Source organism: Brassica napus, chromosome A4 (genome assembly GCF_020379485.1).
Source record: "Brassica napus cultivar Da-Ae chromosome A4, Da-Ae, whole genome shotgun sequence".
In the NCBI taxonomy this organism is placed as follows: Eukaryota; Viridiplantae; Streptophyta; class Magnoliopsida; order Brassicales; family Brassicaceae; genus Brassica; species Brassica napus.
The window spans coordinates 13678337-13700434 of record NC_063437.1 but is presented as its reverse complement, the minus strand read 5'-3'; the positions used below and the strand labels follow the sequence as shown (position 1 = coordinate 13700434).

Below are 22098 nucleotides of genomic sequence, written 5' to 3'. Positions count from 1 at the left end.
AAATTGTATTAAATTAATTGTGTTGTATATCAAAAAAATAATTGTTTTTAATCGCGTGCATGACAAAAGCAAGAAGGAAAATAAACCTACTCTTTGTCTTCTCTTTTCTTTTCTTTTTTGGCACGATCCTACTCTGTCTTCTTCCTTCATCTTTTCCTCCTTAGAATAGTCACAAGTCATCCTTGTCACGATATATAAATGCAACTAAAACCCTAATCTCATAAAAGTTGTCTTTCTGATTTCTCTCCGTCCATGCAAGTAAGTCCAATCTCCCACCCTATACATGAAATAATATGGATTTTTTTTTGTAATTATTTTTTTCTGATTTCTTTGAAATTCCTCCTTTTGATTAATGATCTTTGAAAATAACAAGTTAAGTAAGTCCAGTCTCCCACCCTAAGTCCAATTGCTTTTTTTTTTCTTTCTGATTTCTGATTTCTTTGAAATTCCTCCTTTAGATCATTAATTTTAGGGATACAACATTTTAAAAATCTTAGGATCTATGTCCTCTCCTTTTTCATGGATGGTGAAACCTAATTAGACACGTTGCTATTTGAAGCAGATATAGAAAGGTATTTGGATTTGGATTTTGGAGTGAAGTAAAGAACATATATAATGGAACAAGGAGATCATCAGCAGCAAAAGAAAGAAGAAGAAGCTTTGCCTCCGGGGTTCAGGTTTCATCCAACAGATGAGGAGCTAATCTCGTATTACTTGGTTAATAAGATTGCTGATCAAAACTTCACCGGAAAAGCAATTGCCGATGTTGATCTCAACAAGTCCGAACCATGGGAACTTCCTGGTAGGTTAATTACTCCGAATCTTTTCTTTGTACACACACACAATAGCACATGAGCATCTATACATATGATCTCTAAATCATTTTTTCATAACATATACACATATATATATGCATGTGTGTTGATATATATATATATATATATATATATATTTTGCTACAATGTTTATCTTTAATATTAATATACAAAGTTAGTAAGACCTAGTTTCGTTTATAAACTGTATGAGCAATACGTGTCTATATATGTGCACATTATGTGTATATATCTATGTTTCTTCTACATTAAACATATGGTATATCTGTATATAACATGATGCGATACATGAATCAACGAGTCGTGTAGTCTTAAAAACATGTCATGTGTATGGATATATATGTATGAACGTACTACTTATATGTATATGCTATATACATATATATATATATGCATGTGTATTGATAATTGAGAACAAAATGTTCTAGAAGTTCGTAAGACCCACTATTTATTTTAGTATTTTTTAAAAGAAAATGCGATAAAGTCATGAATATATTCTTGATTGCTAAACGTAAGTCTGTTAGTGTAAAACAAATTAAATTTGCACGTCGGTTGTATACATGCTTATCATCCCCTCCACAATCTAAAATCTTCTCGTGTGTGCTGAACTTATGAACATGTACTTCTTAACCCAAAAAAACTTATAAACATGTGGTTGGATAATGAAAACCTAAATGCATAAATAATTTCAATCTATGGTAGTTTTGAGTTTCGGTTATAAGAAAGTTGTAAGCGCGCATACCTTAAAACTAGATGAAGTTTCCTAACAAACTTTGATTACATCAACGGAAGTCATGCATTCACCACCGTACGTACGTTAATTTCTTATCTACTCATTTTGCCACTACTTCATCCATAATCCAATAAATAAACAATATATTTTGTTTCTTTTCATTTTTCCAAACTGAATGTGATTTTACGTTAAACAAATTTGTCAACATTCCGTATCATGTAATAGAGTTTTACACTTTATCAAATAACAGAGAAATAATGTATAGACATGAATCACCGGAGCAAAGTTTATTGCTTATATATTACTAGTGGGATGTTATTTTGGAAAAATCAAATAAAAGGTAGTGTATTTAGATTAAGTGAACACATTACTTACAAAGTTTCTGTTTGAGTAAAATTGTTAATAGAGAAGGCAAAAATGGGAGGTAAAGAATGGTATTTCTTTAGTCTACGCGACCGAAAGTACCCGACGGGTGTGAGAACAAATCGGGCGACAAATACTGGGTATTGGAAAACCACAGGAAAAGACAAAGAGATATTCAATAGCACAACCTCGGAGTTGGTAGGAATGAAGAAGACATTGGTCTTCTACAGAGGAAGAGCTCCTCGTGGGGAGAAGACAAGTTGGGTCATGCATGAATATCGACTTCACTCTAAGTCCTCCTATAGAACCTCCAAGGTAACTTCTTTACCTATACTACTATTTTTCTTACCAAATAATGCTCATATATGTCATGCTAATTGACTTTTGGAGCTAAAGTATTCCTAAAACATGGTGATTTTTACGGAATATCCACAGTAGCTCTGATCTTAATAAACAAGATGGTATCCATATGCCCGAAAAGTAACACAATCTATTTGTTATGGTGTTAATAATAAATGGGCATACTATATAGTAAACATGGTAAACCTGTATATAGCTAGTTCTCCTCTCTTTTACTTTATTCACCAAGTATTTTTATATAAACTTACATGCATATATCTCATGTTCATGATCCAAATGGTTTTTGATAATCGAGTTTTTGCTTCCTCTTTTTACAATATTCACAGTGGCTAAGTTGTATGTTTAGTGTGAAGACATAATCCTCATCTGCAGAAGAAAATTGTGGATATAAATTAACACAATTTAGTCGTCATGGTCACAAAGTTGAACCAGTTGTTTCACAAGAAGTATATACAAACTCAATATCCTCAACTTTTTTCCATGGTCAAATGTAAATGCAGCAAGACGAGTGGGTAGTGTGTAGAGTGTTCAAGAAAACAGAAGCAGCCAAGAAGTACATAAGCAATAGCAGCAGCAGCACAAGTCATCATCACCAAAACCAAACAAGAGCCTCTATACTATCAGCCAACAACAACAACCCTAGTTACTCATCGGACCTCCTTCAATTCCCATCACATCTACCACCACACACCAGCCTCAATATCAACCAAACCCTCATGGCTAACGCAGTTCATCTAGCTGAACTCTCTAGAGTCTTTCGTGGCTCCACAAGCAGCACAATGGATTCTGCTCATCAGCAGCTAATGAGCTACAACCACATGCCTGTCTCAGGGCTCAATCTCAACCTTGGTGGTGCATTGGTCCAGCCGCCGCCTCCTACTGTGTCGCTTGAGGATGTTGTTGCTGTTAGCGCTTCATTCAATGGTGAAAACGGGTTTGGAAATGTGGAGATGAGCCAGTGCATGGACTTGGATGGATACTGGCCATCTTACTGATTAGGAGTTGTCACTTTTGAAATATGTTTTTGTTTTCTATCGTTGGTCTGAAGAAGAAAGTTTCATTTACAGGTTGGTAATACCTTTTGTTTTTGTTTATGTTATTGCATTTGTTTAGCTGTTCAAGGAAAGATTTAAGAATCGAAGACTATAGTCAAACCAAATGTGGTCTGTGGCTTTATGATTCATATCAAATCCTTTTGCTTACAAATAAAAAGAAGTTTGTATTCTTTTCTTTTCTCTGTCATCTAAAGAATTTCATCAATAATATTGGAAATTACATAGCTTCTAACTCATCAATCCGCAAGACATCTAATACAGTAATGCAAATGAAAACAAAACAATGTTAAGAAGCCTATATAGAAGCTCTTTTCTTTTTTTGAACCACTTCTTTTTTCTGAACCACTATAGAAGCTCTTTTAAAAAGATAAAATCATGATAAGACTTGTATAATTTCAATGTTTCATATCTAATCCTTTTAGTTACTATAACAGTCTCCTGGTCCAGAATATTTGTTTAAAAGGCTTGAAATTGTTGGTTAAATACATTAAGTTTGGAAGCAAACTCAAACAAACAGCTGAAACCCAACAGTACTAGTAGCCAAATGGAAAAGATAATGAAGACGAGAGTGATAGGTTTAAAAGAGTGGTACAAGCCCGCAAATCCATCCACATGAATTACAAGATATACAAACCAAGACTTTACTAGATTTACTCTTTATATTTGTCTAATCTTCTCTGTATTATAAGACTGAAAACTTTATCCAAAAGGCATCCAGAGTGAAGAAACACTTTTGCACAGAGAGCTTCAACAAAACAAAAAAAACATACCCTTGGATACCCTCTAACATGGGCTGTTTAGACAACATATGACTGTCGCTGAGACACAAAGAAACCGCCTCATAACCTGTCACTACCTGCAAGAGTACAGAGAAAAATTATGAAACAGGAGACACAAAAGGCTATATGATCATTCCAAAGTTTCTAACCTCAGTCACTAGTGGCTAATCACTTCTACACTACATGAGTAAGTGTTGAATGCGTTCTGGATTTAACAAAGGGACTAAGTGCATACAGGATTTGGAAACCGGACAACACAATATCCAGAGACTCGGTCTATGGCAAGTAAGTTCTGGCCCAGCCAATCGATCAATTCAGTAGCAACAGATTCTTTGTTCATGCTCTCATGATCCTCCACGACGACTAATAAAGTAGAAAGCAAGACGTACCACTAATATTCAGAGTGGAAACAGCACAAATCATGTTACTTCACTTGTCAGAATGATCCCTTTTGGCCCTACGACGAGCATGGCGATGAGAGTGTCGAGCAGGCTTCTTCGTCTTTGTGCTGCAACCGAAGATTATTTCAAAAAAACTATATGTCAATTGGTGGAAATCAAGTATGGAATATCTTTTTAAGCTAAGAGAAATGTGCTTAAAAGTTAAAAGTAATGGATTAGTTATAAAAGACTTGCCAGAAGAGAGAACAGAGGAATTTGTACACTACGAAGATGGGTAACGCCAACAAAGCAGATGCCTACAGTGAGAAGTTTTTCAATTTCTAAGTTAAAAAAACTAAGAAGCATGTTTGTCTTGAGACTGCAAGTCCAGAAACCATACTGTAAACCAAATGAACTCTTTGGTGGCGAAAGGTGCCGCCAGCTCATGGCTCTTCAATTTTCTTTCGATATTACCTTGAACCTTGACAGATATACACAGTTATTAAAGCTTTAAAAGCCAACAAAATCCTCCAGAAATAGCACTACTGATATCTGGAATCTCTTATAGATCATACACAGTGGCTCTGATTCTGACCTGATGGTGATACGTTGTGGCGGTTTTTAGAAACTCTTTGTAGTAGTGAACGGCCTTCTTTGTGTAAGGCTTCATGGTAGCTCTCACCTTATCAACATGTGGTTTTGTGGCCGTGGCCACTTGATCAACGTATGGTTTGCTAAACTTTTTAGCCTCCTGGGGAGATCATAGACACATTAAGCAGATATTGTCATCAGTCCTGAAAAATTATTTTCCATGTAATACTTTTATTAACTATATAGATAAAAGTACTTCACCTGGTAATAGGGATCTACATGTTCTTGAAACTTGACAATATGTGGAGTAACAGCACTCTTGGAAGCATGGTAAGCCTCTTTCGCTTTGGTAGATAGTGTTTGTACGTGTGGCTCAACATGCGTTTTCACAGTCTCTTTTATCGCTGGAATATATTTCTGCAAAATATAATTTCATAAGCACAACAATAAGCCTCATCTGAGTAAAAAAATTGCATTGCCTTTAATCTGCTTACAGTTTTAACATTAACCATGTGCGGTTCAGCCCATTTTTCAGCTTGAGTCTTCGCTTGCGTTACCTGATAGATAATCAAACTTAATAAGGGATAACTTTGCTCAATAGACCTCTATCGCCACTTAACTTGATGAATCAGTACCTTTTGAGTTACTTTCTCCATAACCGGTTTCCCGTGGGCATCCCAGTGTGTCCCAGTAACAGTCTGAGTTGAGGAATTGCTCATGTAAGTTCATTGAGCAAAGTCTCGTGTTATAAAAGTAGTAAAGATAAACCGTATTAGTCTAACCTGGAAATGAACCCAGTGTACAGCAAGCCAATGGGGAAGCCATGAGCCATGAACCTGGTTATCAATTCAAGTCTTAACATTCTTCTCAAATTGACCAACTAATAATGAGGAGAACTCAAACAGACACGGTAGGGAGAAGTTACCTCCTGGAGTTCTCTAGCCTTTGTGGCTGCTTCATGCCTCATGCGCAACATTTCTTCCTATAATTGTATTTTCATTAAGAGTAAAATGTGATGGAAGAAACCGAAAGTGTTGGGGGGGAACATAAACTCAATCTAAGAGCATTATCATACCTCAGAAATTTTAAGAGCACGCTCAAGTTTTCGTATTTTGCCCTTCTGCTCTTCCTTTGTCTTGTGAAGCTGCCGCACTTTCTTGTTAATATTGGCATAAAACAAAACGCACATATATATCTATCAAGCAACTTGCATACAACTCCAAGTATCTAAATTCATATCAAACACAAGTACGGAAGTGCAGCCGTTAACCCTCCAAAGAAAAAACCATAAAACAGAACAAGCCTTATAGCAAATAATGGAGAGCAGTAGAAGCTGACATTGGATATAAATTTGGGCTTAACCCTTTATGAAGTCAAGCTAAAGCTAAAACAAGGTCGATAAAAAACTTTTCACTACCATTTAAGCTATTTAAATGATTCTAAGTGGAAATGTGTGTAAAGAAAGAATAAACCGAGGGAAGTTAAGAGCATACTTTCTCCAGTCTTGAGTTCAATTCATTTAGCTTTTTCTCAGCTTCACTTCTCCTAGCTTCAGTCGATTCTTTCTCCTTGTTCTTTTGCTCCAGAAAGTTCCTAAGTACTTCAACCTGAATGCAGCAGTAAGAACATTGGACTCCAACTTTGCAAAATCATAAGCAAATGAAAGATGATTCCTCATAATATAAAGATCTCACCTGCTTCTCTAGTTCAGTAGCTCTTGCTTTAGCTTTTTCCAACACTTGCACAGAATCTGATGAACCCTTTTTCTGGAAACAAGTGAAAGAAAAAAAAAACAATCTAAGAAGACTCCAAACTGAAAGCAAGATTGTTCAAAATATATGTCTAAACAAGTAAAACAGTACCCTTAGGGAAGAAAGCTGAGTCTCCAAGGAAGAAAGCTTGTCCTGTCTCTCATGGAGAAGTTTATCCTTGTCTGCTACTAACTCTTCTCTCCCTTTAACTTCTCTACTTTTCTCCTCAATTTGGGACTCTTCACTCAAGACAACCAAAAAAACAAAGCTACAAGCTTCAGTGCAGTTCGATACTAGGAATTTTAAAAATCAAAACTGAGCAACAGTTAAGCTAACCTAGGGCACGGATTTTAGCATTAAGCTGATCTAACTGAATCTCCGAAGCGGAATCCACCGATCCAGCGGATGTCCGTTCTTCACCGGTGGTGAAAACGAAGAGGAAGAGTAGTAACAAAGGCGCGAGCTTCGCGGCCGCCATGTCTGAGACTCGAGAGTGAGTAACAAAAACAAAATGGTGATCAATCTCGCCGGAGATTTTGCTTGATGAGGAGGAAGAGAATATGAAATGTTGTTACCACGTGGCGACTTTTCAAGATGATTCATTAATAATACCAAAAGATAACTTACCTCTGAAGGTAAAGTGAGTGTAAAAACACTGTGATGGCATGAATTATTATATTCCTATATTGCAGACTTTACTATCTCATATTTAAATCAGTTTTATCTTTGAAACACAAAAAAATATGTACTTTGTTTTAGGCCTGAGATTTTTATCCGATTCGATCCGAGATCCGATCCGTATCTGATCTAAAAGTCCAGATATTCAGAAGGGGTGAATCCGGATCCAGATAGTAAATGTTAAATCCATCAAAACCGGATCCGAATCCAGATATTTTGATTTTTTAGTCTGGATATCCGGACCCATACGTTTTGTTATTAACTATTTTAAAAATAGTAATATCTATATAAAAACTAATTTTATTTAATATATTTTTATTTTTATAATAGTATATATAAATTTTATGTAAAGTTTGTAATATTATACATAGAAATAATTAAAAACATTATATATATATATTTTTATTTTTAAATTATTATTAATATTATTATTATTTTTATTTATTTTAAGGATCTAGATCCGAATCCGGATATCCGCTGGATATTACAATTTTTAGAAGGATATTCGACGTCCGGATATCCGAAAACCTTGAATCTGGATAAGGATAATAATATTATGGATCCGTTGAATAAGGATCCGGATCCGGATACTTTAAAATTGTCCGGATATCTGATCCGTCACATGCCTACTTTGTTATACGAATTTAAAATATTTTATTCCATAAACTGTGACATGTAAATGAAAAAAAAAGAAAGAGATATTCAAGTAGATTTTAGATTAAAAAATGTGATAAATATGTGATACAAATGTTATTTTAAACAATAAAAACTGATACTGTTGTTTTTTTTTTTGAAAAAAAAAAACTGATACTGTTGTTGAGTTGCACTGTTGCAGCTTCGCACGGCTCAAGAATTTTGGGTAGGTGGTACATGAGTAAATGGAATATAGTTGAGCCGTAAAGATATAATTTATGGGCTTTATTTTTTACTTTGTCGAATTTGGGTAATAATAAGAGCATCAGCATTGGAGGTTCACAAGAGGGGTTCACACGTTTTTCAAAAAAAAAAAATATTATAATAGGTAACAGTGATGATCCTGGCTCTCCAAGCCCCTTCTGTGTGAACCTGGGTCGTAACTGTTCAGCGGGCCCCACGCCACGTGGCGGCCCGCTATTGATCATTTTTTTTTTTTTTTTTTTGAAAAAAAAAATAACATACGAAAAATGAAAAAAAAAATAATAAAAAATTCAAATTATGAATCCCAACCAGGGGTTCATTAATGCTGGTGCTCTAATGTCACAAGTCTCACAACTACTTATCAGCGACTTTTAAGTTTTAACGCAAACTAAAAAACTAAAACTGACACAATAAGAGTATTTTCAAAAAGACTATATTTTAAAATTTTATATTTGAAGTCTCCAATAACAGAACTTTAAAATTATTTATATTTTACACTATAGTCTTTATATTTATCATAATTAATATAAATCCATAGAAATTATAAATAATAACACAAGTTCAAAAGAAAAACACATCGAGATGAATGCAGCCCAAAAGGTTTATGCAAATGTACACCTTGTATGTGAAGGAAGAGCCAGAAACTTGACTGGAACAGAAGAAGACGATAATTGCAAAGCCTTTTCTCAAGCTCATTTACGAAGGCAAAGCTTGGTTTATTTATTAAGAGCATCTCCAATATAAAATTTTATTTTTTCCTCTAAAATAGAATAAAAGTAAAAATTGAGTAAAATTGCTCTAATCCTATTTCATTTCTCACGAAAAAACAAAAAATAGGTTACTCCATTTATGGAGTAAATTTCATTATGGAGTGAAATATGAAGTTGGGTTTGAGCATTTTTCATTCCATATTCACTTTTACTCCATTTTAGAGGAAAAAATGGAGTAGGGATGAAGATGCCCTGACATCGTAAAAATTCGCATTTCTTACATTGAGCTGATATAAAAGGTATTATATAAAACGATATAGAGTTAATTGACTGATCGTGAATCCAGGGCCGTCTAATAGCACGTGCATGTGGAGCGGTCGAACATGATCCGAATATAAAAATAAAATTTTTAAAGAAATTTTCAACAATATATACATAAATTATAGTCTAAAACTTCAAAATTTAAATACAGTACTGACTAATTTAAAGTTTATAATTTATAAAAAATGTTTAACGTATATAAATAGAACTATTACTTTCTAAAGCTATTTCATTATGTTTTAAATATATCGTTAATATTTTTGAACAGGTCCAAAAAATAATTGAGACGGCCCTGAGTGAATCCATTTCGTGTTGAAAGTTAATGATACTTAACATAATATCAGATTTTGAATATACATCGTTTAGATCAGAACTGAAATCAATACATAACTAAAATCAATACATGCAGCTCAAAAATTTGACTGAATTGATTGAATCAATCAGAAAGTAGTTTGACCTATTTAACTCAAAATTAATCATAGCATAATAGAATTATCTCGATATGAATTTGATGAAAATGATATGAGACTAAATATATAATGTATAAGACGCTAATGAAATAGAAGCTCAAAAACGTTTAACACAAGATTCTTATAAAATTAATAGAATCGACCCAGTTATTAGCATTATGTACTTTGTTACATTTTAAAATAATTATTAAAAAAATTCTCAATCAATTACAGTAAATGTTTCTTGAGGATTTTTTTGAGTTTCTTAATTATAGTTTAGAGAAAATTCTCAGTCAACTAGAGTAAATTTTTTTTTTTTACTAGAGTAAATGTTTCTTGAGGATTTTTTAAGTTTCTTAACTATAGTTTAGCAAACATAGTTCTTACATTTTAGATAATTATACATAAACTTAAATTCAATTTTAACTATATGGATTATATGGTTTATGAATTTTAAAATAAAAATATCTTTCTAACTTGTATTTATGCGGATCTTAATCTAGTTCTATAACAAACTAACAAATAAACATTGGTCACAATATATATATTTCTAATGTTTAATATCAATGTATATATTTTGTATTCAAGTGATCACTTGTTATATTTCTACCCATATATTATATTTCTGTAGTGTTGCATGTGGAGAAATGAAAATTTTATTATGAGATTTTGCGGAAACAAGATGTTTTTATGGAACCAAATCTCTCGAACCAAAAAAAACAAAAAAAACCTCTCGAACCCGATATGCTACCCAAGTCACCCAACAACTTATAAACCTTTTAAAGAACTCTCGTCTCATCTTATAATTGTAGTACCCACTCCACACCATTGGTATGTTCATCACTTTTATAATTGTAAACCCGTTAAAGTAACAAGAAAATATTGTACTATCTTCTCATTTTCCATATTTTATTGTTGAATAATGATTCACTATTAATCATATACCAATCATGAAGGTCGTTACTGAATGTGGCACGTATAGAAGAAGATCCGGAATACAAAGCCAGCTGGTTTTAACAAATTAATTAGCTAATGAATTTCTTGATTATTCATTAGTTTCAATCATTTGGGTTGTTGTAAATGGTGTGGTTAGTGGTTACTCAAACTATCGTTAAATACCCTTTTTCTAATAGAATTTGTGAAGTAAATATATATCACACAACGTCTTCATTTTATTCAAATCAAACCTCTATACAAAATTCTTTCAAGTTATGTATCTAACGTCAAAAGAGTTTTTTTTTTATCTAAAAACTCTCTTTACTATTGAATCTGCTAATACATTGGCTTGTTGCAGAAATAAAACTAACAAACAAAAAAAAAATAACCTAACAGATCTTTTAAAAAAAGATTAAATATAAATAGATATCTTTTAACTATGCGGGTGTGGTATAGTGGTAAGATGGACTTTTGGGAACTTAAACCCCATGTTTAAAATTTACTTCTCAAATTAATTACATATGTGTGATTACGCAGAACATATTTATGTTTTATTTGAATACATAGAGAGAGAGCACTTTCTGTTTGAGATTAGTCTAGATCTACACTTGGGATATTCCTAAGTTAAACAAAAATAAAATAAAAATATATTTTCTATCTCCGTTTCTTAATACTTGACGTTTTATAAGTTTTTGTGTTATATGAACTTTAATATTATGCAGATTATTATATTATTGGTTGAATTGTGATTAAGTTGACAATTAATAGTGTTTTTGTATAGAAAATGTAAAAACTAAATGTTTTTAAAAAAAAAATTGTGCATAACTTTAAAACTGTCACATAATAAAAATGGAGGGAGTATAAATCAACAAGGATATTAGAAAGTTCAGTGTGATCTTCTCCTTTATTAAGCTGACTTGCTAAATGTTAAGAAAATAATAAATAGTAGTATTTATCATTCGACCAAATAAACTTTCAAGAATGATCTTAAGAAACTTTTTATACGTATTATACTATACACACAATCACATGCAACGTAACCACAATAACGTGTATATTCCCAACACGAACCATTACCGTATTGTGACAGCCGTGCGAACGCTTATAGCTGCAGATTGAAAAATTATTTTATAAAAACTTCTGCACTAAAAATAATAATACTTATATATAAGTATTAACTATAGAGTAGAAACATGTAAACTAAATTAACAAACAAAACATTAATTACAAAAAATATTTATTGTAATTTGACCAATTAAAAAAATAACTATATTTTATAATTAATTTTTATAGATAAAATATTCAAACAAATGTAAAATTTTATTTGTTTTGGCACTAAAAGTATATCAGAAACCACTTTAACCATTCTATTTTTTTTAATAGTTAACAACTGTCTTCATTTTGTTATTTAAGAAACTCAAGTGTTCAGCATAAATATAATCTTTTAATTATTTTATGCCCTGGATTTATATAAGATTAGTAAGAGATGATGCCCTTAAATTTTTGTAAAAATCTGATGCCGTAGGCGAATGTTTCAATTTTCCTTACCGAGTCACGGCTCTTGTACAGGACATACGATTTTTTTTGTTTTTGTTTCCTAATTACATTTAATCTTATGGAGTCGAAATATCAATACTTATTAATTAGAGAATATTACATTACCTTTAATATAGCGTCATGCATGTTAAGTCATAAGTGCTTCCCCACTAATTAACCACCGGCACATGCATACATCACCACCGTCAGAACTTTAAATTCAAAAACACTGTCGTAAAACTTTTTAATGCTCAAACAATAAACCAATTTTTTTTTCAAAAAAAAAAAACAATAAACCAATTTAATCAAAAGAAATGTAGTGATTAAACTTCATCTGTTCACTGACATTTTAATATTTACACGATGCTTGATTCTCGACAATATATATTCTCTCTATTTAAAAATCTATGATATTTTGAAAGTTGTATAATATTTCTAAAAATATATGGTGTTTTAAAATAAAAAATATACAGCTAAAAAAGACACGATCATTCATTCCAAATATCCATTTCTATAATTGCTTATTTCTTTCCAAAGCAACCTAGAACCTAACAGAAAACTAAATAAAAACAAAACACTCCAACATGACTCATGACTGCTATACATAAACTATCAAATTTTCTTAATAAAACCTACAATAAAAACCGATAAAATATAATATTATCTAAACAATATTTGTGAAGTCAATTTTAAAAAATCAATTATTTGTCACCACCACATTTAGAAAACAAGATTATATAGTTTAGTGAAAATATAACATTGCTTTTTTTTTTTTTTGTCATCAACTTATACAGACCATACATACTTTGTAAACCAAACCAAGTTATCTGCATCCATGTAGACAACGAAAAATGGTTGCACCCTAACACTACAGACTAAACTATCCGTCACTGAATTTTGCTTCTTTCTTATTATGACATGTCAAATTTCATTTATGAAGTTTATATTTTTGATCAGATTCTTAAAATATTATAATAACTTATATATTACCATTAGTAAAAAAAACTAAACTATAATATAATCATAAATATATATAAAATTTCACATCAATTTAGAATTTAAAAATATTTTTATAGATATTTATACTTTTGTGAAAGAAAACTAAAAAATTTTGAATTGTATTTTAAATTGATTTAAAAACAACTAATCAAAATTTTAAATTATTAGTCTATTCGTATATAATCACCATAAAATATGTTCGTTTAGAAAGTGTTTGTCGATTCATAGAGTTATTGGTAAATTAATTTTTTTACTTGAATGTTTTTTCAAAAACTAAAATTAATTTATAGTAAAATTTATCTAAATCTTCAAACATAAATAAAAAAATGTCAACCCAAATAGAAAATAACTTACAAATAATTATTATAATTTTTATACTGATAAAACGATTTAAAAAAAAAGATTAAATATAGATTAAATTATTACGTTTTAAAATAATAATAATTTTTAGAAAATTATTACCATTGTGCATGGCAAAAAAAACTTCGTAATATGCGCAAAAGAAACCTCCTAGTATCAGTATATAAGGCACCATCGTTAAGTTCAAACCTTTTTTTCAACATAAGTTGGTTTAGATAAATAATGATAACCCTCAAGAATGTGATTAGATCAATAGTTTAACTTAACAGTACAGAAAGATAATCAGCCTTTTAATTCTGCAATAAACCAAATCAGAAGTCGAAGGTCGCCCACTTCTATATATCCCCTTATACACACGTAGAAAGAGAAACAAACACCAAACCATCACATAAGACAAAACAGAGCCACATAACCCATTTTGTGTTTTCTTCTGCCTTCTGTCTCCGCCATGGAAGCTAAGAAGTCCAACAAGATCAGAGAGATCGTTAAGCTTCAACAGATCCTAAAGAAATGGCGGAAACAAGCACATGCATCAAAAACGGCCGACAGCAAGGAAGACAACAATAGCAATGGCGGAGGAAGCAAGGGCATCAAGTTTCTGAAGAGGACACTATCATTTACAGATGCAACAGCTGTGCCTAAAGGGTATCTAGCTGTCTCGGTCGGCTTAGAGAAGAAGAGGTACACAATACCAACCGAATACCTTAGCCACCAAGCTTTCCATGTTCTTCTGCACGAAGCAGAAGAAGAGTTTGGGTTCCAACAAGCCGGTGTCTTGAGGATTCCTTGTGAAGTTGCTGTTTTCGAGAGCATGTTGAAGATAATGGAGGACAAGAACGAAGGGTACCTGGTGACAACAACAACAGCTAAACAGGATTGTAAATTCAATAAAGCAGCAGATGACAAGACGAGATATGGGCATCCATCTGGTTGCCCTCCGACTCCTTCACACCAACCTCACAGCCCAATGTGCAGATAGTTTCCTTCATTAATGCTTTGCTTCTGTCCTCTCTTGTTGACTTTGAGCCATTCTGCTTATTTCCATCTTCCCACTTTTTCTCTAGGGATTTTGGATTTGTGTGCTTATAACTTCTGAGAGGTTTTTCAATTCTGCTTATTTCAATGTACAAACGGATCATTGTAACTGAAATGAGAACCTCTATTCCTGGTTTCTCCACTCTCTTTTCAATTTTTGGTGTACTTTCTCAGAAGTACCCACCAGGCCATTGATATAACCATCTATGCCTGATGAAATAGCAGTAATCTCGTCCACAAGAACTAATCAAATGCTGTATAAAGTGACTCAAGCAAAAACATCTGAGCTTTTTATACACAAAGATTTTAACCATAAGTAATCCCAGTCGACTGCATTTGCAACGCAAATCAGTAGAAACATGTCATGCAAGCAAGTTCATGACAACCTTCATGATGTTACCAAAGAATTTGAATGTTTATTAGTTTGTAGTATCATACAAGTTCATATATGATCTTAGCAGATAGAACCTAATGAATCTGGAGGATATCAAACATCTGCATTATTGTCCTTTGTTAACTCTGCGCATAAATCAAACTCACAAGATTCCTAAATGCTATCTTGATTAAGAAATAAGAAGAGACAAGAAAAGGGAATGGTTCATGTTTCAGCAGTTTGCGTTCTTTCCGGAACAACCATGTGAATGGAAGTGCAATTATGTCAAAAGTAATCATTGATTAAAAGCAATAGACTAATCATCAACCAATAGTGTAATCATACTAAAAATCAATAAAAATAATTATTACGGAACTGTACTGTTAATCACCAACTGGAATGCGGTTGTTAAACTATATAACACGAAAAAGGTACGGTATCCTAAGCTACTCTTACGGAAACTAAAAGCTATAATAAAGGATACTTAGTAATATAATAAGGTAATAACAAAATCACATGAACATTCTTAAGTAGCTCTATTATTGTGTTCACATGCATATATACCTTCCATCTCGGAAGAGTACGGCAAATCAAAAGGACTGATCCCATTAACCAATCAGGTATCAAGAAACGTTTCATGGAATCATATGTAAACTAATGATTGTCGAAGTCAAAACATAAACATGGAGATTTCGAGATCCGATAATTCAGAAAAGGCCACATGACATGTGTATAATATCTGAGATCATGTAATACCATCAAAAACTATATTAGCGTAATACATGTGCGCTGATCTCCTGAACATGATAGACAAGATAATGAAATAAGACACTTGGAGAAAGAATAGTTGAAGATTCTATAAAAAAGATCAAGAAACAAATTAACAAGAACAAACCATATGCCCTGGAATCATAAAAACCGTTGGTAGTTTTCAAGATAACCGACAAGGGAATCCCGTTTTTTAAAGGCATTGTAACTACAGCTACACATTGAAGACCAAAAAAAAAAATCAACAGGGAAACATAAAGATCAGATTAATGCTATCTTGATTAAGTAAGAAGAAGAGTAAGTTATATATATAACAAAAGATGGAATAGTTGCAGATTTTAAATAAAAAATACAGCAAGATCCAGTAGCAGATTAACAAGAACAATTGCATATAAATATCTACTGAAGACAATTCAATCACTTATCAGATTAATGTTAAAATTACAAAATGTGCTTATACATATGACTAAATTGGTTTGAGCTTGGGGAGTTATATTATTAATAACAACAAATGGGAAAAGGAAAGGAACCTGAAAGTGAAACACAAAAGGGTCTTTCACTAAAGATAAGGACAAAGAGAGCTTAGAACAAAAGCTCGTCGCCGTCTTCAGGATTAGGAAACGTGACACACTTGAACACTTTACACCTTTTGCATAACACAAATCCCACCTGTTAACCCACAGCTTCATTGGTCACCAAAAGCATGAGACAAAAACCGAGTTAGAGTTTTGTAATGAAAGTATGACAACGTACAGCTCTACAAGTGGGACATCGACGGTAGATTTTCTTGTTCTCGGATTTGACATTAGTTTTCTGCCCTTTGCAGAAATCGCAGAGCAACCATCCTTTCCCGTTACAGTCCTCACACATTATCACATCCTCATCCTCTTCTTCGCCTCCCTTCACGTGATCAATTCACTCAAATCATTTCTCAAAATCATACCAGTTTCAAATTTCAGTTTCGTAAGTTGGTACCTGTGACTGCTCGAGCTGGGGTTCTTGTTGCTGAAGTGGAGCACATCGAAATGGTTTAAACAGAGGAAGGTGATGTCGACGTAAGGAGTATGAATCAGGCGACGAAGGAGATGATGGCATGAAGCGTAGATAAGGAGGGTGGTGTAACGTTATCCAAGTCGCCATTTTGCTTATCTCCCCCTATCCAATCCTGCTTCCGTGGCTGTTGGTTGATTCCCAACAACACAGGTTCCGAGTGCAACGATTAATGGGCCGATAATGGATCAAGTCAAGGCCCATTATATAACTAATCAATTCAATTCTACATGTGTATGGCAGAGGTTTGTTTTCAATGATATAAATGAAAAAGCCAAGAAACTATAATCGGTTACTAGAGATTAACCCGGGCTACGCCCGGGATTTTTATTTTTTTTCTAATTGAAGTTGTTAAATTATTTATATTTATATAAATGTTAAAATGCATGTCATAATTAAAATTTATTTTTAAATTTTAACACGTTAAATTAACATATTTTTTACTATTTAAATATTTTTTTGTAATTTTATTGGCTATCTAGTTATCATATTTAACAAAACTATCTTTTGAGTGTTGGAATAAATGTTTTAGAGATTTTATTAAACTGCAGAGTATTTTTGGATCGACCACATGCTCAACATTCGATCGATCCGTAAAATGATGGTCGATCTCCTTGGCCAGGTAAGTATAATTTTAGCAAAAATATCTTTTATTTTCAAATATTAAGTATATAACTATTCCTTTTAATATTTTTAAATTGTATTTTTGATTAAATTATTGTATTATAATGGTTATGTAAATATTTTTTGTGATTTTTGAATTTTTGTTGTTCGTATACTTAACCTAGATGATATTGATGTTTAACAATTTATTGTTTTCTGGAAATAGAAAATAATGATATATCAAAACGTATCTAATACTTGTTAAATGATATTATAATGTAAATTACATCCATTATTTGAAAATAAACATTTGTTGTTTTTATTTTTATTTTAAATCAGAAATTATTTTTATTTAAAAACATTATTCATATATAATATAATAGTTTAAGTTTGGAAGATTAATCTAAATATATAAATTATGTATATTTTTAAAAAAATAATTAAAGATATTATATATTGAGTATCTGAATAAAAGCTGAATTTCTTATCTTGAAAATCAGATATTTATATTTTTGTCTTCATGTTATACTCACCAATCCATCATTGAAATTTATAACTCAGTACGTTTTTTTTAAAACTTAGTTTTAAGTAATAAACGAATTTAATAAATTAAATTCATCACCTATAAATATAATGTTCTGTAAACTATATTTGAAAAGTCTCTAAAATTATATTTAAGCATAATATTATTATTATTTAATTTAAGTTATTTTAAACATAATATATGCTAAACCAACTTAAATTATATTTACAATAGGACCATCCTAAACCGGTTAGTAAACCAAAAACAATACTAAACCAATATGAATCAATACTTGATTCGGCGAGGAAGGAAGTGTTTCAGGATAAATGTTTGAATGGTTATTAACTGAAATGGTTTGATCATGAAAGAGTTAGTATGAATATTAACAATAAAATTATGGATTAGATTAATTTAAATTTGTAAGAATACCTTTGAGTCTATGAAAAACAATTCAATTCCCATGAATAAGTTTGGCTTTTGGAAGTTGCGGGTTTCCCAACAATGAATCCACATAACAAAAAGTTTGTTGTTATAAAAAAATCTCATTCAAGGTCATTAAAGGTTTTTGGGACGGCAAGAGTTGATAGTGAAACCATTTTTTTGCTCGAGTGCTTTGAAATTTTCCTTAATAGTGTGAGATTGATGTGGATGGAATAATGAGTTTTATAGGGACTTTTTTGATGTAAAACTATACATGTTTTTTTGTTTAATGTGGTATTTTCATTTTTATATAATTTACTACCATTTTAAAATAGAAGTACATTTTAAGATAGATGCTTAAATCTTAATGTACTTTTTTCCATTTTTTAAAATGTTTATTTCCATTTCTTATATTTTTAATTACGTAATATCTATATTTTATATTTTTAAATAGATATTTAAATATTAATGTACTTTTTCCATTTTTAAATTGTGTATTTACTTATATTATATATTTTACATTTTAAGATAGATGTTTAATGCTTGATGAACTTTTTCCATTTTTAAAAAAAATTGTGTATTTACTTATTATTACATATATAATTCATATATTATATATTTACATTATTTACATATTATTTATTTTCATGTATATGTATTTCCATTTCTTGTACTTTTAATTTACTTAATATCTCTATTTTACATTTTAAGATAGATGTTTAAATCTTAATGTACGTTTTCCATTTTTTTAAATTGTATATTTCCATTTGTTATACTTTCTATTTACGTAATATCTATATTTTAAATTTTAATATATATTTTTAAATCTTAATGTAATTTCTCATTTTTTAAATTTGGTATTCACTTATATTATATATTTACTTATTATTTATTTTTCTTTATATTGTGTATTTCTATTTCCTATAATTTCTATTTACTAATAATTTTATATTTTAAGATTGATTTACATTTTAAGATAGATGTTTAAATACTAATGTATTTTTTCCATTTTTTTAAATTGTGTATTTCCTTTTCTTATACTTTCTATTTACTTAATATCTATATTTTACATTTTAAGATAGATGTTTAATATTTAATGTACTCTTTCCATTTTTTAAAAATTGTGCATTTACTTATTATTGTATATATAATTCGTATATTTATATATTTATAATATTTACTTATTATTTATTTTTGTATATATTGAGTATTTCTCTTTCTTATAATTTATATTTAGTTAATGTCTATATTTTATATTTTAAGATAGATGTTTAAATCTTTACGTATTTTTCCATTTTTAATGTAAAACGGCAATGTTTAATAGAAGAACTTGGATAAATAGTCAAATAGTTATATTTATGTTTTTTTTTTTTTTTTAATAAAATGGTAATGTTACATTATGAAGATAACCCGTTTTTTTAGTGAACAATGGTAATCTTACATATGTTTAATGTAGTTTTTCCATTTTTTTAATGTTGTATGTTTACATACTATTTTTATTTTTAAATGTAAAATGATAATTTTACATATGTTTAATGTAGTATTTCCATTTTTTATGGTGTATGTTTACATATTATTTATTATTTTCGAAATTATATATAATTTTCTTTTTTACAAAATAGTAATGTTACATTATGGAGATAAGCCGTCTTTTTTTTTAGTGAAAAATGGTAATCTTACATATGTTTAATGTATTTTTTTCATTTTTTATGTTGTATGTTTACATATTTTTTCTTAAAATAAAAATGTAAAATGGTAATCTTACATAAGTTTAATGTAGTATTTCCATTTTTATGTTGTATGTTTTACATATATTTATTATTTTTAAAATTATATATAATGTTTTTTGTTGTTTTTATAAAACGGTAATGTTACATGATGGAGATAAGCCGTCTTTTTTTAAGTGAAAAATAGTAATCTTACATATGTTTAATGTAGTTTTTCCATTTTTTTATGCTGTATGTTTACATATTTTTTATAATTTTCAAAAATAAGTAATATTAAAATGTAAAACTATATTTTATGCCACGTGTCATCTTTCGAGATTATATTATATATTTACTTATTATTTATTTTTCTTTATATTGTGTATTTTTATTTCTTATACTTTCTATTTACTAATAATTTTATATTTTAAGATTGATTTACATTTTAAGATAGATGTTTAAATACTAATGTACTTTTTCCATTTTTTTAAATTGTGTATTTCTTTTTCTTATACTTTCTATTTGCGTAATATCTATATTTTACATTTTAAGATAGATGTTTAAATCTTAATATACTTTTTTCATTGTTTTTAAGTTGTGTATTTCTTTTTCTTATATTTTCTATTTACTTAATATCTATATTTTACATTTTAAAATAAATATTTAATATTTAGTATACTCTTTCCATTTTTAAAAAATTGTGCATTTACTTATTATTGTATATATAATTCGTATATTTATAATATTTACTTATTTTTTTTTATATATTGAGTATTTATCTTTTTATACTTTATATTTAGTTAATGTCTATATTTTATATTTTAAGATAAATGTTTAAATCTTTACGTATTTTTCTATTTTTAATGTAAAACGACAATGTTTAATAGAAGAACTTGGACAAATAGTCAAACATATTTATGTTTATTGTAGTATTTCCATTTTTATGTTGTATGTTTTACATATATTTATTATTTTCGAAATTATATATAATGTTTTTTGTTTTTTTTATAAAACGGTAATGTTACATTATGGAGATAAGCCGTCTTTTTTTTTAAGTGAAAAATAGTAATCTTACATATGTTTAATGTCACGTGTCATCTTTCGAGATTATATTATATATTTACTTATTATTTATTTTTCTTTATATTGTGTATTTTTATTTCTTATACTTTCTATTTACTAATAATTTTATATTTTAAGATTGATTTACATTTTAAGATAGATGTTTAAATACTAATGTACTTTTTCCATTTTTTTAAATTGTGTATTTCCTTTTCTTATACTTTCTATTTGCGTAATATCTATATTTTACATTTTAAGATAGATGTTTAAATCTTAATATACTTTTTTCATTGTTTTTAAGTTGTTTATTTCTTTTTCTTATATTTTCTATTTACTTAATATCTATATTTTACATTTTAAGAGAGATGTTTAATATTTAATATACTCTTTTCATTTTTAAAAAATTGTGCATTTACTTATTATTGTATATATAATTCGTATATTTATATATTTATAATATTTACTTTTTTTTTATATATATTGAGTATTTCTCTTTTTTATACTTTATATTTAGTTAATGTCTATATTTTATATTTTAAGATAGATGTTTAAATTTTTACATATTTTTCTATTTTTAATGTAAAACGGCAATGTTTAATAGAAGAACTTGGACAAATAGTCAAACATATTTATGTTTATTGTAGTATTTCCATTTTTATATTGTATGTTTTACATATAATTATTATTTTCGAAATTATATATAATATTTTTTGTTTTTTTTTATAAAACGGTAGTGTTACATTATGGAGATAAGCCATCTTTTTTTTTAAGTGAAAAATAGTAATCTTACATATGTTTAATGTAGTTTTTTTTATTTTTTAATGATG

The 22098-nt window shown here is 29.6% G+C and overlaps 4 protein-coding genes across 7 annotated transcripts; 2 read left to right on the top strand and 2 right to left on the bottom strand.

The window, feature by feature from the left end:
- Positions 1 to 120: 120 nt before the first annotated feature.
- On the top strand, positions 121 to 3668 carry LOC106449935 (protein CUP-SHAPED COTYLEDON 3). The gene is made up of 4 exons (XM_013891595.3): positions 121 to 258; positions 563 to 802; positions 1973 to 2244; positions 2790 to 3668. The coding sequence occupies exons 2-4, from the start codon at positions 616 to 618 to the stop codon at positions 3282 to 3284; spliced, it is 954 nt and encodes a 317-aa protein (XP_013747049.2). The 5' UTR covers positions 121 to 258; positions 563 to 615; the 3' UTR covers positions 3285 to 3668.
- Positions 3669 to 3878: 210 nt separating this feature from the next.
- Positions 3879 to 7435, bottom strand: LOC106446679 (apolipoprotein A-IV). 4 transcript variants are annotated; one of them, XR_007339042.1, is made up of 15 exons: positions 7182 to 7435; positions 6957 to 7084; positions 6789 to 6860; positions 6588 to 6701; positions 6170 to 6238; positions 6020 to 6076; positions 5877 to 5930; positions 5730 to 5792; positions 5589 to 5651; positions 5356 to 5511; positions 5099 to 5254; positions 4904 to 4984; positions 4759 to 4820; positions 4359 to 4631; positions 3879 to 4200 (listed from the first exon to the last, which is right to left on the bottom strand). XR_007339042.1 is itself a non-coding variant. In XM_048777703.1 (15 exons), exons 1-14 carry the CDS (start codon positions 7321 to 7323, stop codon positions 4553 to 4555), a joined length of 1296 nt encoding a protein of 431 aa, XP_048633660.1. In that variant the 5' UTR covers positions 7324 to 7435; the 3' UTR covers positions 3879 to 4200; positions 4513 to 4552. The 4 variants fall into 4 exon arrangements, 2 of the variants coding, with proteins under 2 accessions (XP_048633660.1, XP_048633661.1); XM_048777703.1 differs by having other exon boundaries at positions 4513 to 4631; XM_048777704.1 differs by having other exon boundaries at positions 4540 to 4631.
- Positions 7436 to 13263: 5828 nt separating this feature from the next.
- LOC125608014 (auxin-responsive protein SAUR71) lies at positions 13264 to 15379 on the top strand. Its single transcript, XM_048777702.1, has one exon. It carries the CDS (start codon positions 14180 to 14182, stop codon positions 14708 to 14710), a length of 531 nt encoding a protein of 176 aa, XP_048633659.1. The 5' UTR covers positions 13264 to 14179; the 3' UTR covers positions 14711 to 15379.
- A 931-nt stretch (positions 15380 to 16310) lies between these two features.
- On the bottom strand, positions 16311 to 17137 carry LOC111211465. The gene is made up of 3 exons (XM_022712566.2): positions 16883 to 17137; positions 16661 to 16807; positions 16311 to 16576 (listed from the first exon to the last, which is right to left on the bottom strand). The coding sequence occupies exons 1-3, from the start codon at positions 17045 to 17047 to the stop codon at positions 16490 to 16492; spliced, it is 399 nt and encodes a 132-aa protein (XP_022568287.2). The 5' UTR covers positions 17048 to 17137; the 3' UTR covers positions 16311 to 16489.
- Between the last annotated feature and the right edge of the window lie 4961 nt (positions 17138 to 22098).

Coding starts and splice junctions, on each gene's coding strand:
- LOC106449935 (XM_013891595.3), top strand. CDS start 616: ATGGAACAAGGAGATCATCAGCAGCAAAAGAAAGAAGAAGAAGCTTTG. Junction 803..1,972: donor CGAACCATGGGAACTTCCTG/GTAGGTTAATTA, acceptor AATTGTTAATAG/AGAAGGCAAAAATGGGAGGT. Junction 2,245..2,789: donor CCTCCTATAGAACCTCCAAG/GTAACTTCTTTA, acceptor ATGTAAATGCAG/CAAGACGAGTGGGTAGTGTG.
- LOC106446679 (XM_048777703.1), bottom strand. CDS start 7,323: ATGGCGGCCGCGAAGCTCGCGCCTTTGTTACTACTCTTCCTCTTCGTT. Junction 6,702..6,788: donor CTACTGAACTAGAGAAGCAG/GTGAGATCTTTA, acceptor TGCTGCATTCAG/GTTGAAGTACTTAGGAACTT. Junction 4,821..4,903: donor AAGAGTTCATTTGGTTTACA/GTATGGTTTCTG, acceptor TTCTCACTGTAG/GCATCTGCTTTGTTGGCGTT.
- LOC125608014 (XM_048777702.1), top strand. CDS start 14,180: ATGGAAGCTAAGAAGTCCAACAAGATCAGAGAGATCGTTAAGCTTCAA.
- LOC111211465 (XM_022712566.2), bottom strand. CDS start 17,047: ATGGCGACTTGGATAACGTTACACCACCCTCCTTATCTACGCTTCATG. Junction 16,808..16,882: donor CCCAGCTCGAGCAGTCACAG/GTACCAACTTAC, acceptor GATCACGTGAAG/GGAGGCGAAGAAGAGGATGA. Junction 16,577..16,660: donor GATGTCCCACTTGTAGAGCT/GTACGTTGTCAT, acceptor GTGGGTTAACAG/GTGGGATTTGTGTTATGCAA.